The sequence below is a fragment of the Osmerus mordax genome, chromosome 25 (genome assembly GCF_038355195.1).
Source record: "Osmerus mordax isolate fOsmMor3 chromosome 25, fOsmMor3.pri, whole genome shotgun sequence".
Lineage (NCBI taxonomy): Eukaryota > Metazoa > Chordata > Actinopteri > Osmeriformes > Osmeridae > Osmerus > Osmerus mordax.
Window position 1 is genome coordinate 5,259,455 of NC_090074.1, and position 14,899 is coordinate 5,274,353.

At 46.6% G+C, this 14,899-nt stretch overlaps 1 protein-coding gene across 2 annotated transcripts; it reads right to left on the minus strand.

The window, feature by feature from the left end:
• Positions 1-1,137: 1,137 nt before the first annotated feature.
• Positions 1,138-13,915, minus strand: map7d2a (MAP7 domain containing 2a). 2 transcript variants are annotated; one of them, XM_067229117.1, is made up of 16 exons: positions 13,788-13,915; positions 12,541-12,669; positions 11,761-11,877; positions 11,246-11,323; positions 10,844-11,007; positions 9,646-9,745; positions 7,110-7,237; positions 6,495-6,601; positions 5,636-6,099; positions 5,368-5,518; positions 4,948-5,098; positions 4,635-4,739; positions 4,346-4,396; positions 4,036-4,066; positions 2,495-3,332; positions 1,138-2,051 (listed from the first exon to the last, which is right to left on the minus strand). In XM_067229117.1, exons 1-16 carry the CDS (start codon positions 13,810-13,812, stop codon positions 1,784-1,786), a joined length of 2,907 nt encoding a protein of 968 aa, XP_067085218.1. In that variant the 5' UTR covers positions 13,813-13,915; the 3' UTR covers positions 1,138-1,783. The 2 variants fall into 2 exon arrangements, with proteins under 2 accessions (XP_067085218.1, XP_067085217.1); XM_067229116.1 differs by having other exon boundaries at positions 4,036-4,069.
• Between the last annotated feature and the right edge of the window lie 984 nt (positions 13,916-14,899).

Below are 14,899 nucleotides of genomic sequence, written 5' to 3' on the forward strand. Positions count from 1 at the left end.
TGACTGACATCAAAAAGTACATTATGCTGAGGACAACTATATTCCACACAGACAAAATGCAGTACAATAGTTTCAAGGTTTATTATTCCTGTACATACACTGTACATCTTCTTCTCATGCTAGTTGTCCATGCTAGGTCTGCAGTTCACATAACTGACATTGTTGTATTCTTTGCAATATTTTACATAAATGAAATGATAGGGATCTAACAATTACATTTAGTCATTTAGCAGACGCTCTTATCCAGAGCGATTAACCTGATTGCTTGTGTACCTGGTTGCTTTATTTTCAAGTAAAATTGTTTAATCTGACGAGGCATTAGTTCAAGTGAAACTTGCAACTATGGACATTCACTCCATTTCAGACAACTCACAAATAAAACTTCATCTGATTTGTTCAGAATAAGTACACAATGTGTAGCTAATCAGTTAGCTTCATATGGCTGGATGGCTGCCTTATCAGCCACTCATAATAAATAATTATATAGTTTATTCATGTTAAGCTTCAGAACATTGTAACCTGGGTTCAAGTAGTATAGCATTTTTGGGTGTCTTTTATAATGACTTCTAATTGATTTGAGGCATCTAAGAGTTACAGCTGAGGCAGAGCAACACTGTACTGTAAAATACTAAAGTGTATATGTTACTACATATTGTAACAACTTGGTAGTATAATTGATCTAAACTCGAAACTACATGTTTCAACATAGATGATTTTTGTGACCATTTTCGAGATAGACAACCCACTGATAGACTACTCCTGTGTGTTGCGTCTTATGGCATTTCAGATTTAGATAAACTAACATCATTTGATGTAGTCGTTTGGATGTAGTGAACTACCAATGTTTAATAAATCTAGAGTAACTTAACACTATTTGTCTAACAGTAGCGTTAATGTAGCTCCTCTTGCAATGTCAAGAAATAAATAGCTACGGTGGTTACCTATTTACATTTAGTCATTTAGCAGACGCTCTTATCCAGAGCGACTTACAGTAAGTACAGGGACATTCCCCCGAGGCAAGTAGGGTGAAGTGCCTTGCCCAAGGACACAGCGTCAGTTGGCTTGACCGGGAATCAAACTGGCAACCTTCGGATTACTAGCCCGATTCCCTCACCGCTCAGCCACCTGACTCCCTAAACCACCTATACTTCACTAAATTGACTACAGTGAGAATATGTGCAGTATCTACATTAATTAACAGGGGAATGCATTTTTTTATACATCAAATGCCACATACTAACTAGCTACTCTACAGAACACAGGTATTTGTGGTCTGTGTGAAGTCAATAACTATAATATGGAGTCAAATGGTAGACCAGTCGGGGGTTTCTATCAAGCAATGGAATTTTCATTTGTTTTGATATCAGCTTCTCACAGTATCTTAAGGTAGTCATGGGAGAAATGCTTATGATGGTTCGGTACATGAATACATATAGAGAAAGTCACACAGAGCATGCAAACTAACGGAAGCTGTCTGTCCTCCAATCATCCAATTTCCTCCACTCTCCTATTGAGGCGTGTCAGCCGAAGCCTGTGTCAATAGAAAGAACAATGTAATCTTGAGAGGGTTTGACGTCGAGACTTGATGCTGTGCCTTTCTGTACGTAACCAATGTGCGTGAGTGCAAATGAGAAAGAAAGAGAAACCAATATGTTCATCTGTTCAACTGAAGACTTTTCAGGAAAAACACATTATACAGCAACTAGCCAGCTCCCTCTTAATTAACCCACTCCAATACTTCTCCCGTGAATAATAACTGAGTTGTTCTTTCCTCGGTGTCTGACTACTGTTTATTGAGCTTGTTAGAGGACTTATCAGGATGAGGGGCTGTCTGGGTCAGCTGGGATTCAGAACAGGGGCTACAGACACCACCAATCAAGTTCTTGTTGCAGTCGCCTTGGTTTCCAAGAGGGGACAGTTTGGGGAAGGCCACATGTCCGGTCAGGTCCAGTAGGTCCTCCAGAGCACGGTCATTGGTCATGACGTTTGGCTGAACCTCATTGACCGGGGAGAATTCTGGGATGGAGATGAGCTCCTCTTTAGAGACTGGGCTGGAACAGTAAGTGAGAAAGGACCAACAGTGATGGTTAGGGACGAAAGCTCATTCAGACTACAAAGGTCAGGACTTTATATGAATTCTCCACACACATATATCTGGTCCCCTTCATAATGTTTGGAACGTATACAGTTTGTTTCTCGATTTCACTTGAGTTATCTCAAACACCTACAAATCATTTTGTCCCAAACATTAGGGTGCCCTGAAATGGGGTCACTAAAAGGTGTTGCAATTCCTAAATGCCGAAACCAAAATCCATCAAAAGATCCTTTAGAATAACCAGAGACTGTGCATTTGTAAAAAAAATCCCAAACTGTGCAGTTCACATTAAAGTCAAGACCAAGGTATTGGTCCCAAACATAATGACGGCCACTGTATATGTTTTTATTCATTATTATCTGTGAGTGTGTAAACAACACCCCCTGTCCTCCAGCTTACCTGACCTCCATGGACTGCACCTCGTCACTCGCCCCTCCCCCGCTTTTCACGTCCAGACGCGGGGGAGGGCGGAGTAGGCCTCCTGTCTGGGTCACCACCAGTGACGGCACGCTCGCCTCAACCCCTCCTTTGCCACCTCCGTTAGTTGCCTGAGTGGTTACCTTCCGTGTTACCTGGGGGCTATCCACCTTCTCTAGCTGAGCACTGATTGGTTGGCTGGGGCTATCCACGTTCTCTATCTGAGCACTGATTGGTTGGCTGGGGCTATCCACGTTCTCTAGCTGAGCACTGGTTGGTTGGCTGCTTGATTTTGGACTTTCATCCTTCTTCATCTGGCCCTGCATAGACAATGCATGCTCCTGTTTGGTCACTTTGGCTTTAAGACTCTTTGTGTTCTCCTGCTGATCGATTTGGTCAGCGGCTTTGACATTCAATGGCACTCGACCCTGCGTTTTCACCTGGAGAGACACCTGTCCCTTCACAAAGGCACTCTCCTGCTTCGTAACCTGGGTGGAGTCCTCCACCGTCACCGCCGGGGCGGGTTTCTGTTCAGTCATGTGGTCAGTCACGTGGTCAGTCACGTGTTCAGTCATATCTTTAGTTTCTGTGCCCTTTGTCAGGTCTCTCTTCACAGGAGTCCCTTCATTACAAACTTTCCCATTCGCCTTTGCCTTCCCCTGATTGTCGCCATGTGCTTGTTCCTGGGCCGCGACCTTGACTGGTACACTCCCTTGTTTGCTGCCTTGGGTAATGAACTCTCCCTTCACTTGAGACTCTACTTTTAAAGTTGCTTCCACATTGAAACCAGTAATTGTCTGAGTGTTCATCCACCCTTCCCCTGTAAAGAACAAATATATCAGATAGCACAGAGCAATTCCTCCCCCAAAAAAGAGCATGCCAAATATTTGGTCAAGGACGAAATTATGCGATGTTAATTATACCCGACTCCCAGGTCTCCACTGAAATCGTGCGTCCTTGACTGCCCCAGAAACACAGGCAGCTTACTAGGAAGGTCATTCACTATTGTCGTAGCTCCATCCTCCATCCCAAATAAATATGAGTTCTAATGAAGAACTATGAACTATTACCTTTCATAACTGTCTACATTTCTGAAGCCTCTGAGGTTCACAAACAACGACAATGTACAAATATTGGTAAGCTCGGTACTTTGGCTCCAATGAACACAATAAAAATAGAAAAAGAAGTGGGATGAGGTTACATGCTAATGGCTGCTTTGTGCGGGAAAACAGTAAAAGACAAACATCCTACTGAACACAATCTATTATGCAGAGTAAATATGGAACCGGCTTTCGGAACGACCTGGAGTTACCCGCATTGCTACGGAACTATCGCCTCTATCTGTCAGTGCTAACGTTAGCCGCCGGGTTGAATCGTCGAACGCAATTATCCATATCTTCTCCATTTCCACAAGTAGGTCTGAGGCCTTTTATTACAATGATGGGCCACTTTGTGTGGCCTTGTGACAGGCCTGGGGCAAGCGGGGGGAGAGATCAAATGCCTTCTCAGGGTGAATCACCTACCTGGTGGGGAGACAGCCTGGGCCTCTTCAGTCTGCTTCCATATGGGATAGAGAGATGGAGGAAGGCAACAACGGTGGCAATCAGGACACAAAACCAAAGAATCGTCAATCGTACGATTTAATTAAATTCGATTGTTGGAATATTTACAACACAAAACGTTTGAGCGGAAGTCGGAAATCGACGTGGCAAAAGATGTATGCAGCTGCACGCGGCTGGCAATATCGCGAAAGCACATCCAGTGTAGCGCACAGCAGGTCACTTGATTGAAGCAGTGCAGAGCAATGAGTATGGCAGGCATCTCTTACACTACCTTCAGCTCAGCTTCGGTCTTGCGCGTTCTCTTCATAATCTCCTCAATTCTCTGCGGAGACATGAACTCTGGATTAGTTATTGATGTGGGTTTAGGGTGGTGTAGGTGCAGTTCCATGGGCATAACGTGAAGACCGCTGTGAAAATTCAATACGAAAAATTAAAATGTTATGATTTCATTTGACAAAATACCTTCTATATACCCAAGGCGGTTCAATTAGTTTGGCGGATGTGAAGATACAAAATAGCTATTGAGTCAGAGTGAGTGTGATAAACAGCCGTTGTATAACCTTCTTCCTTTGGTGCCGCTCCTCCTCTTCTTGGACTTTCTGTATCTCTCTCTCCTGACGATGACGGTCCGCATCTTGCTGGGCGTGAATCTCGGCGTCTTCCTTCTGTAATAAACAGGGAAGCCTACATTTACCTCGGTTGACGTTCGCGAAACATAATCGCCATCCGTAATGCACAGCCTGACAGAATTCCGACTCCAAAAAACGTATCTCGTAAACGTCATGACGAGATAAAAAAAACATGACACACGGTCGTCCAACATGTGAAAGGCATGAGTGACCTGGAAAGCGTTTTCTAAAAGTGAACCCTGACCTCTTTGTCCAGCTGGACCTGTTGTATCTCCTCGTGCTCGTTCTTCCTGTGGAGCACTTCCTGTTTGTTTCGCTCGTTCACGCGTTGAGTCTCTTCCTCCTGACGGGCTCTCTCCTCCACAAGTCTCTTCTTCAGCTGCTCCGCCTGCCGACTGATTGGCGCGGGCGTACACGCGCGCAAAGAGGAACATACACGCGCACACACACACACACACACACAAAAACAGCTTTAATGTATCATGCTTTGTCTGTCTATCTATCTATATCTCTCTTTGTCTGTCTGTTTGCCTGTCGTCTGTCTGTCCGTCTGCTCATCTGTCCATCTACTTGCCTGCCTGTCTACCTGTCTATCTCTATGCCTGTCTGTCTGTCTATCTCTATGCCTGTCTGTCTGTCTATCACAGATGGCCAGCTTGCTCACCGCTCCTCTTCCTCCTTCTCATGCCGTTGTTTCTCCTCCAGCTCCTTCTGGACCCTTGCCTGTCGCCTCCGCTCAGCCAGCAGCCTGGATGCCTCCTCCGCGTTTGTCGTCCCGGCAACCGCCTTTCCCGTTGGCGTCACCGGCGATGTCACTGTCACAGGAGGAAGGCTGTTATGAGAGCGCACAGAAGAATCGGTACCGATTATTGGCTGGTAGCAGTGACTAAATGCTGCGAATAGAACCGTTTCGTGGTGGTGTATCAATTTACATTCGTCTGTGCTCTTCTCTGCATCTGTGCTTTTGTCTTTTTCATTGCTAGTAGGCTTTGGTGTCTTCTTCACTGGGGTCCCCATCTTGTTGCTTTCTCTCTCAGGGGAATCCTTTATCTCAAGGGTCTCTTCCTTGGTCTGAATAGTGCTGACGTTCTCCACCTTGGAAGACCTCTTTTCAGGGGTGGCCGCGTTCAGAATCCTTCTCTCCGGGGTCTCTGCCGGAGAGGACTTCTCAAGGCTGTGGGCGTCAGCCTTCCTTTTCACGGGGCTCTCACACCTGCCAAGGGGTTTGTCTGTGTGGTGGTGGCCCTTGTTCTCTACTCTCGGTGCGTCCAGGTTCTTTTTGTCCTCCCCTTTCTTGTCCTGGTCGACGTCTGCTGGGTTGGGTCTGTGTCTGACTGGGGAAAAGTTGTATTGGCGCACGGCATTAGGTGACCGGCCACGGCTTTTTGATATCAACCTGCAAAGGAGGAGATTCATATTCTTAGTCGACAGTTTAATACAATTAAAGACTTTTAAAGAGTGTCTGCACAGTGGTTTTGAGCAGCCTTTCCTAATCCTGGCCCTCGGGCTCCCCCCTCTCCCCTGCATGTTTGAGATGTTTCCCTCTTCCAACACACCTAATTCAAATGAATAGGTAATGCTGAAAAATTCTCATTTCAAGCAGCAACTTTAAAGGCCCTTTAAAGTCCTCCGTTTTGCCAATTAGACCATTCTAGAGCGTACATCCCATACCGTAAGGCGCTGAAAGGAACCAAGCCATTCCTTCTGCCACAACTTTACGTCTCCCTGTTATTTGTTTCATAATGTAACGGCGTCCGCAGCAGCGCGGGGGGGGGGGGGGCGGGTTCTCACTTTGGGGAGGCAGGGTGTCTCGAAAGCATGGCTGGAGATTCTGCTCTCCTGACGGTCGACACCATGGCTGGGGAGGCCGTCCTCCTCTCTCGGCGCAGCCTCTCCTTCTGAAAGGGCATGAGGAGAAATCCACCGTGACGCTAACATTCCCACGGTAACGCTCGGAAAGATGCGCGCCTGTCTCTCTCGGCAGTCTGCTCAACATGACGCCTCTACCCGTTGTGTGTGAGGCAAATATCCAGACAGAGTGAGGGGCTTGCTAGATTGCATTCGAGTTCAGTGACAGAAAGTACATCAAATAGGTCAGCATTTTGATGGTGCCATTAACATACACCAAAAAATAATCATGAACATGCTCCAGCCCAGACGTTCATACGGCAGGCGTGCGTCGCCATTTTTCGACCTCTGTGAAATTCGCCGATCTTAATCTCTCCATAGTAGCTTCTTTTCACAAAAACAATCCTGTTTGTACCTCCCACCTCCACGAACGACGATCCTTCCACTTGGCCCATATCGTTAGTCACCTGACTGCAGCGGTAAATCTGCATCCAGACGCCTTTGTGCTTCCAAAATAGCAGCCCCGTGTGTACTGAGTAGGTGGGCCAGATGGTTTACCTTGGGGGTGTTGGGAGTGGACTGAGAGCCTCTGACCGACTCCTCTGGACACCCCTGGAGGCCGACCCTGTGGCGGTCAGCACGGCCTGGGGACCCTCGATACGGCGACCTGTGCGGGCTGCAGGGAGCTGCACAGACAGGTACAGGTGAGGTCAAAACACATCCAAGCCACAGGTGCCCAGGCCAAGAACAAGTTGCTACAAAAGGGTGAGGGGGTTAACAGAAAGAGAAACGTATCTAATTATAGATTGGTATACAAGTATCCAAAGTGTGTCAAAAGGACAATGGGGAAGGCTTCTGGAGATTTTACAAATGGTTTGCCGTACATTGCATTCCAGTTACGTGCTCTTCACAGTGACAAAGGAACCACACGGAGTTTGTAATATGCAGCAGGTTCTATACATTTTATGATGGATTGAATGTGTTTTAATACCTGTCCACAAACACATTTCCCCTAGCGGGATCAATAAAATGGACTTGACTTGAAAACAACTGTGCTGCTACAGATAAGCTTGAACCCTTCTGTGGGCTCTCCCATGACAATAAACAGCAATGAAACAGCTTAGAAAAAAATACTATAGAAAAATACAGCACATCCACACGTCACACACAGAATGCCAAGCAATTAGAACCACACGTATGATGGAATCCCTTGGCCCGACAAAAACAAAAAACTTTCTTTATCTGAAAAACTGGCATGCAGCTCCAGACCACTAACCTGGACAGGGTGATGGGAGTTTGAAGAAGGGGGACGTGAGAGTTGAGATGAGGATGACAAACAAAACACGAGTAGGGGGGAAATTCAATGTAAGGGTTCAGATGCTTGTGAGGAGGAAAGGGAGGTTGGATGGTTTGTGCCGGCAGACCCAAGCGGAAAAATATTATGCTTAAAGAATAGTTGCAAAGTACAAAAGTACTTGCATATTTCAGTTGCGAATGCGAATCGACAAAATCACGACATTTTAAGTGGACTTCCAATCATGTCGAGAAAAAAACCCAAATGAAAATCTCTCAAGCTCAAGTATACTTTTTTCCCGCTTGGCTACCACTGCCATAGCAGTGACATGATGGCACCGATGGAAATAGATAGACTTGTGTACGAGTGGTGTCGGGAGTTTACAGAAAGCGACAGTGGAAACCAGCACTAGTGCTGACGAGAGGCCTGTCGTGACATGCTGGGCCTCGATACATACTGTTGACATAAGAGGGCCTTCAGCATGTTAAACTGGAGAATGTGTCTCCCCTCTTCCTTTTCTTTTGTATTTCTCCCCAGAATCTGTCCTGTCTACTGTCCACCCTTGTCATTGCCACCACCTGGAAGGACTTGGTCGTCGCCAAGGCAACGAAACCCCAAAGACGAGGCACATGAACGACACAAAAACGAGAGAACGAGCCATTATTCAAACATCAATCATCTATGCACACAAGCACGTTACACACGGATGGGAACAAACACAGTTCACACACACACACACACACACGCACACACGTACCACTCACCGTCACGCGTGTTCTTGGAAAAGCTTTGGCACATGCACCCCCGGGTTACATAGTCATCCTTCAGTCAGCATTACATTTCCCCTCAGGGCCAAGGCGTACTAACATGAGACCAGCGTTCGACCGTGGGATAGAGAACAGAGGGAGGGGGGGGGGGGGGGAGCGGGGCGAAGGGGTTGACAGACAGAGCAGGAAGGGGGGGGGGGGGGGTGGGTTGGGGGTTCATAACATTACCGGATTCGCTGACGGCAGGAAGGGGGGCTGCGAGGTCATGGGGAAAGGCGGAGGCGGCAGCGAGAGGGAGGAGGGCATTCTCACTGTCACCTGGGGAGGCGGGGCGGAGCAAAAGCAGAGCAGAGCAGAGAGAGCGTTACGAACAGAGGTGCCAATCCTGGCGTTAGCAAAGAGGCCCCCCTTCCCTTGACACACTCGTCCACTGACACCCGGGGTGGGGGGTGGGGGGGGTCCTCATGCACACCCGGTTTGGTCGAGAACCAGGGGCTCAAGAGGTGCACCTGAGCAGCAAAGCCTGGAGCCGATGAGCAAGCCAAGCGACGCGCTCACCTCTTTTTCCCACGACGCACACACGCCAAAACTAATGCACGCACGCTTATTCGGACACAGACACCTTTGTCCGTGTCGACCCGAATTGCATTCGATTATAACAATGTGACGCTTCGGATTATTCAATTGGATGTTGGATGGCAGACGCATGCAGTGTCTGACCTGCAAATCACCTGCTTCCAGAATAACAGCTGTAGGATGTGTATGGAATGGTACCTGACAGGTTACGCATGTAATTGTATCTGACAGATACCTTCATACGTACACAATCACACCAGAGGGCTCCAAAACACAGTGCAGACTGTATCAAAACATATCCTGATTGAACATTCCTTTTGTAGGCAGGAATAGACCCTACAACCCTTTCTCATGCTAAAAAGTTGACAATGCACCTGGAACTGAGTCGGTCCAGTAGCCCTGTACTAGCAGCGCTCTACTAGCAACCCTCTACTTCCTGTCTCCATTCCGGACTCACCGTGAGAGGCCACGGCAGTGCCCCACATCCAGCGCCTGGGCCTCTGTTCCAGCTGCAGGCTGCGCTCCAAGGAGCGCTTCATCAGAGCCTCCAGCCGCTCCTAGCAGACAAGAGACTCGGTCAGTCGGACGCTGGAGGGCAGATCTTACTTCTCTGGCACGTGTAGGGAGACACAGAGCCGACACGGCTAAAAGACACTTGTGAGTTTCGGTAGACATTCACACACAATTCACTTTGCTTCATATTTTTCGTTTTTTCCTTGTGTTACCTGACTGCAATCGTCTTTTTTTTTAACCAGAAATGACTCAATGCTGCTCATTAAAGATGCAGAGTTGAAGTTATCCAATGGATAAACACAACCGCATTACCAAATCATATTTTGTGCTTTTTTTCTTTTCATCTCCTAACAGTACCAATCGAAAATATACTGTAAATCCTGCGGAATTTACATGCGGAATCAAGAAGATCCCAGTGAAAGTGGCAGTGTGGTTTAAAAATACACTTTAGTCATGCAAAGATTTCTCTGGAAAAAAAAAGGAAACAGCCGAAATGTTAACAGACTGGTCTGATGATGAGGTTTCTTGACATGTATATACTGTAGATCAATGGATGTGACTTTAGGAGTCCTGGCAGTCAGCTTTAGCCGGAGGGCAGGATGGGTGAGACCATCCCATCAGGGGAAGGGGTGAGGGATAAGCTTAAAAGCCTGTTATACAACAGTGCAGAGGTCTCGACTATATCCGAATGTGCGAGTGTAAGCAGGAGTGATTAATGAAGTAACCGTGATTAACGGCGCACGGGATTACGAGATCATTAAACAGCGTACGTCTCCGCTTATCTTTTCGTGAGGGTTGACCGGGAGATGATTGTTTGGGAGCGGCTGGTGCGTTTGGGCGAGGGCACCAATGTGTGTGTGTATATTCAATGTCACATTGCCGTTTCCCTCCGAAAATGCCAGTGTGCTTGGTGCTTGGAAAGACTTCCTCGTGATTTGAGGGTTATTTTATGTGCTTATTGAAGCAAAAGAGTCAGTGCGTGTTGAATCCAGATAGGATATTTAACTGCAACGCAATGCTCACGCTCAAGGGCCTTTCCTAGAAACGAGCAGCGTGGTCTGTAAAAAAAAAAAAAAACACACACACACACACAGTCGTGAGGAACAACGTTCGAGCGGGAGGACGGCGGGAGAGGAACTGACCTTCTCCTCCTCGAGCCGCAGCCTCCTCTTCTCCTCGACGGCGGCCCTGCGTAGCTCCTCCTTGTGCCTCTGCTCCTCCAGGCGCCTCCAACGCTCCTCCACCGTGCGCTCGTACTGCAGGCGGGCCCGCCGGTCCTTCTCCTTGATGGCCTGCTCCCGCACCACTGTCACCGGGGGCACAAGCGTCGTTTTTTTGGTCAGCGCAAAAAAGTTCGGACAATTCCAAGGGCCCCTGACTGACAGGGGCCCCAAAAAATTGAAAAACTAATAGAAACGATCAAATTCTTATAAAAAAAAATTTATGGGGCCCAAAATTCCTGCCGGCACCCCTGTCCACGATGTCACCGCGGCACGCACACACAACGAAAACATCGAAAGGTCTCTCTTTACGGCAGAACTCACCGAGGCCCTTGTCTCTCTCCTCCCGTCTCTCTTTGGCTAAACGCATCCTGTCGTCCGTCTTCAGATAGCCTTCCGCATCTGTCGGCGCGCGCCGCCGTCCGGACAGACGTAAAGAGGGAGATAGGACAAAGGGAGAAAAAGAAGAAGACCGTGGAAATCAAACAGAGCCAGTGTGACCGAGAGAGATAGCAGAGGGAGGAAGGTGAAGATGACGAAGGAGAAGGCGGTTTCCAGTCGCCTTAAACGGCTCGGGCGGAGTTTTCGAAGCGAGTGTGTGGGTGCAACAGACGTGGTTTTGCGAGCTCCGTCAGAGGCATACGGGCCACTGTTCGCTCCCACCGGAAGTCGAACCCGCCACCTCCTACTTCCCAAGCGCCACCACTACCAACTATGCCGACGAAAAGCTAGCAATTCGTCGACGCGGGTGGCCGGTTACATACTTGAGGAGTGAGTTTCACCACACACCGGCTACACTGGCCTGGGGAGGACACACCGACAACAGGAGCGGGACTTACATTGCTTATCCGAGTGATTGTTGTTGTTGTGGTTGTTGGCAGGGAGACGTGAAGGCGAGGGATGGCCGTTGGTCTGGGCCCTCTTCTCTGCAAGTGATGGCGGAGACAAAATCTCATCTGAAAGCATTTCCAGAGCAAGACAGACTCCTTTAGTAGGAGCGCGGCGGAGTGTGTTTTTCCTAGCGCCTCGTCTCACAACGATGGCAGTGCCGCTCTGAGCCTGTAGGGGGAGACGGCCTTGGGAATCTCGAGTCTCGAAAGTAAAAGTCCATCCTGCCATGCTGTGTACATTGCGTTGTGGGTCTCACACACCCATACCGATTTTAAGCGCTGTTGTTTGTGAACCGCTTTGGATAAAAGCGTCAGCGGACTGACTAGATGTACATGTTAATGTTCTCAGCGAATTGCTGACAAATGGCGGAATACACAGCTGTAACAAACTATTTGAGTAAAAGGTACGCTGCAAGGCCAATTAGGGCCCCACGGACAGACTGAAGTAATGTTATGGAGCTCTATGCAATGTTTCACAACGTGCAATATTCCAGACTAACATTGTCTTGGAAACTTACTTAAACATACTGTATATTTAGGCTCCCCATCATGAATTTCGTGAAATACTCTGAGCCTTGAAATCCTAAAACAAGTTAATGATTCTCACCACTTAACCCAATTGCTACATTTCTGCCACTGAAAAAAAATCTTTAAAGCTGATCAAGTAAAGTGCTTTCCCAATTCAGGTTAGGATCCGATCATTAACTTGAGAGAATTCTAGAAGCTCACTATGTTTTCCTGCTGGTCCAGGGCTCCCGGGATGAGTGACCATTCTGATTGGGGAACCGAGGCTGGCGCTGGGGCATTTCCTGTCAGCTATTACAGCAACGGATGGTGGCAACATACATGTAACTTGGGCTATGGAAACAAAAAAGAGGTAAATAAAAGCAGGTGGTACAGTAAGGGTAGATTGAATTATACATACCTACAGTCATGCTATTGGCCAACACTATACAAACCAAGGTAGACATATTGAAAAGGACCGTTTTGATTTGACGGGCAATCGCTTGATTATGTTTGTAGACTACTAGGCCTACTACTGCTACGCAGTGACTGTAGTTGGAGATGGTATCGTTGCATTGCAGTTGAGATGTTATTATTGTATCACTGTGCCTTGTTAATAAAGACATTCCATGACACTAACCACCAAAATACTACTAGAACTATGCACTCCTGAGCCTTTTATGCTGTCTTTTCTCAATTGACTATTTGTAGGTCGGTTTGTGTAAAGGCATCTGCTAAAGGGAAAGGAATTGAATGGAAATGAAATAATAAAGGACAAATGAAATGCCAACTACAAAGCTGAAAAACATACTTACCACATTATTTACCGATGAAACCCTTTCTTTAACAGTTCAATTGTATAGGATATGATAAATATACTATGCAGTCTAGGATAATAGGATGAAAGTGTTTGCTGAATGAATACATAAAATCACGACGTCATGTGTATCAGTGTAAAGACTTGATTTAGTGAGCTCCATAATGCTGACATCCTGACACCAGCAAGGTGACATGCTTTTCACTATGGATGTAGACTAGCTGTTGAGAAATGTGTTTATACTGCAGTGGTGACCAAGTTCACCTTTCCAGACGCACACAGGCATTACAGCCATTTGTGTGCGTGTGAGTATAAGGTTTCATCTACCTGAACGCATTTTTAAAAATTGACAAATGACGTCACCATACAGACAGAGGTTAAAGCACAGAGAGCCTCTTGATTCGAACTCGTCAGCATAACGAATCCTTTATCACCAGGAACATACAACAGCCATAATAATAATAATAATAATGCCATAATAATAGCCATTTGGAAAACCTAATTGCTTTTCTTATGACAAAATTAAACAGCCTACTGCAGATTCGCTAGCCGCATATATAGCTGCAATGGTGACTATGATGGCGCAATTGAATTGCACGTAGAAGTCAGCCCCAGTTAAAATGATCGAACAACATACATAATTTACCTATCTTACCTGATTGTGCGTTGGGTGCCGCCATCTTCACTTGCGGGTTGTATGGTACCCAAATGTAGACCGGGTTATGGGTGCAATGTCACAATATTCTGCAGTTAATAGCCTACTCTCGCTATCACTGAGTTAGACGGTTTTGCTAGCAAGCCTTCCTCAGCAGCAGAGCAACATTGCGCTGCTAAAGGATGGCTATTGGTTTCCCTGTCTCAGCAAAATTACCCCAGGATTGCAGACGACGCACAAGCAATGGCAACTCGGATAAATAGGAACCGAACAAGACAACAATTGTTCCACATAAGTTATCTTGAAGGTCGAGGATGTTCGTCCACTTTCATCCTGGGATGCTGGGTGGGACTGGATGGAAGGATGACGCCCTACCCTCGGCATCAGTTGGATGATGTGGACACTGCGAAACGGCGTGTAGTTTTTTTCCGGCTCAGCATTACATCATTGAATACTATCGTATCAAAACAGTGGATGACCGCGTAATTTTAACAGCATTTTGTCATATATTTTATGTGTTTTAATTAAGTCTTATCTAGTTTTATATTTGGTCCCCAATAAACAGTATTACAATTTGCATTAGAAGACCTGTGTCGATGGCTTTTAGCCCTGTCTTGAAACATTTTGTTTTTGTTTTTTGTTAAACCCTATGGTTAATACTACAATGAACCTAGCCAAGGTCGGAGTTTTTAAGGTTTTTAAGCTGGTTTAGGTGCAGTTCAATGGGCAAATGAGAAGTCCTCTGTGACATTGCTTGTAAAAAGGGCTAAACAAATAAAATTGTATTTCTAATTAATTATAAATTCAAGGGAGAAATTCATAATCATGAAGCCATCAATTCATTTTTAAACAAATAATTATAACTTCTTATCTGTAAGTCGCTGTGGATAAGAGCGTCTGCTAAATGACTAAATGTTAACTGGCCTGTCCAACTAACAAAACGGGTTACACATTCAAAATGGTCATCTGTTTACAAGTTGAGATATTCTTGTGGCCGGGCGGGGCCAGCCAGTCACTCAGCAGCAAGTCTGCATCAGGCCACACACGCTGGTCCCTGTCCCAGCTCACCCTCAACCCCTCCAGGTCAGCACCAGGGATGGTGCCCCTGGGCT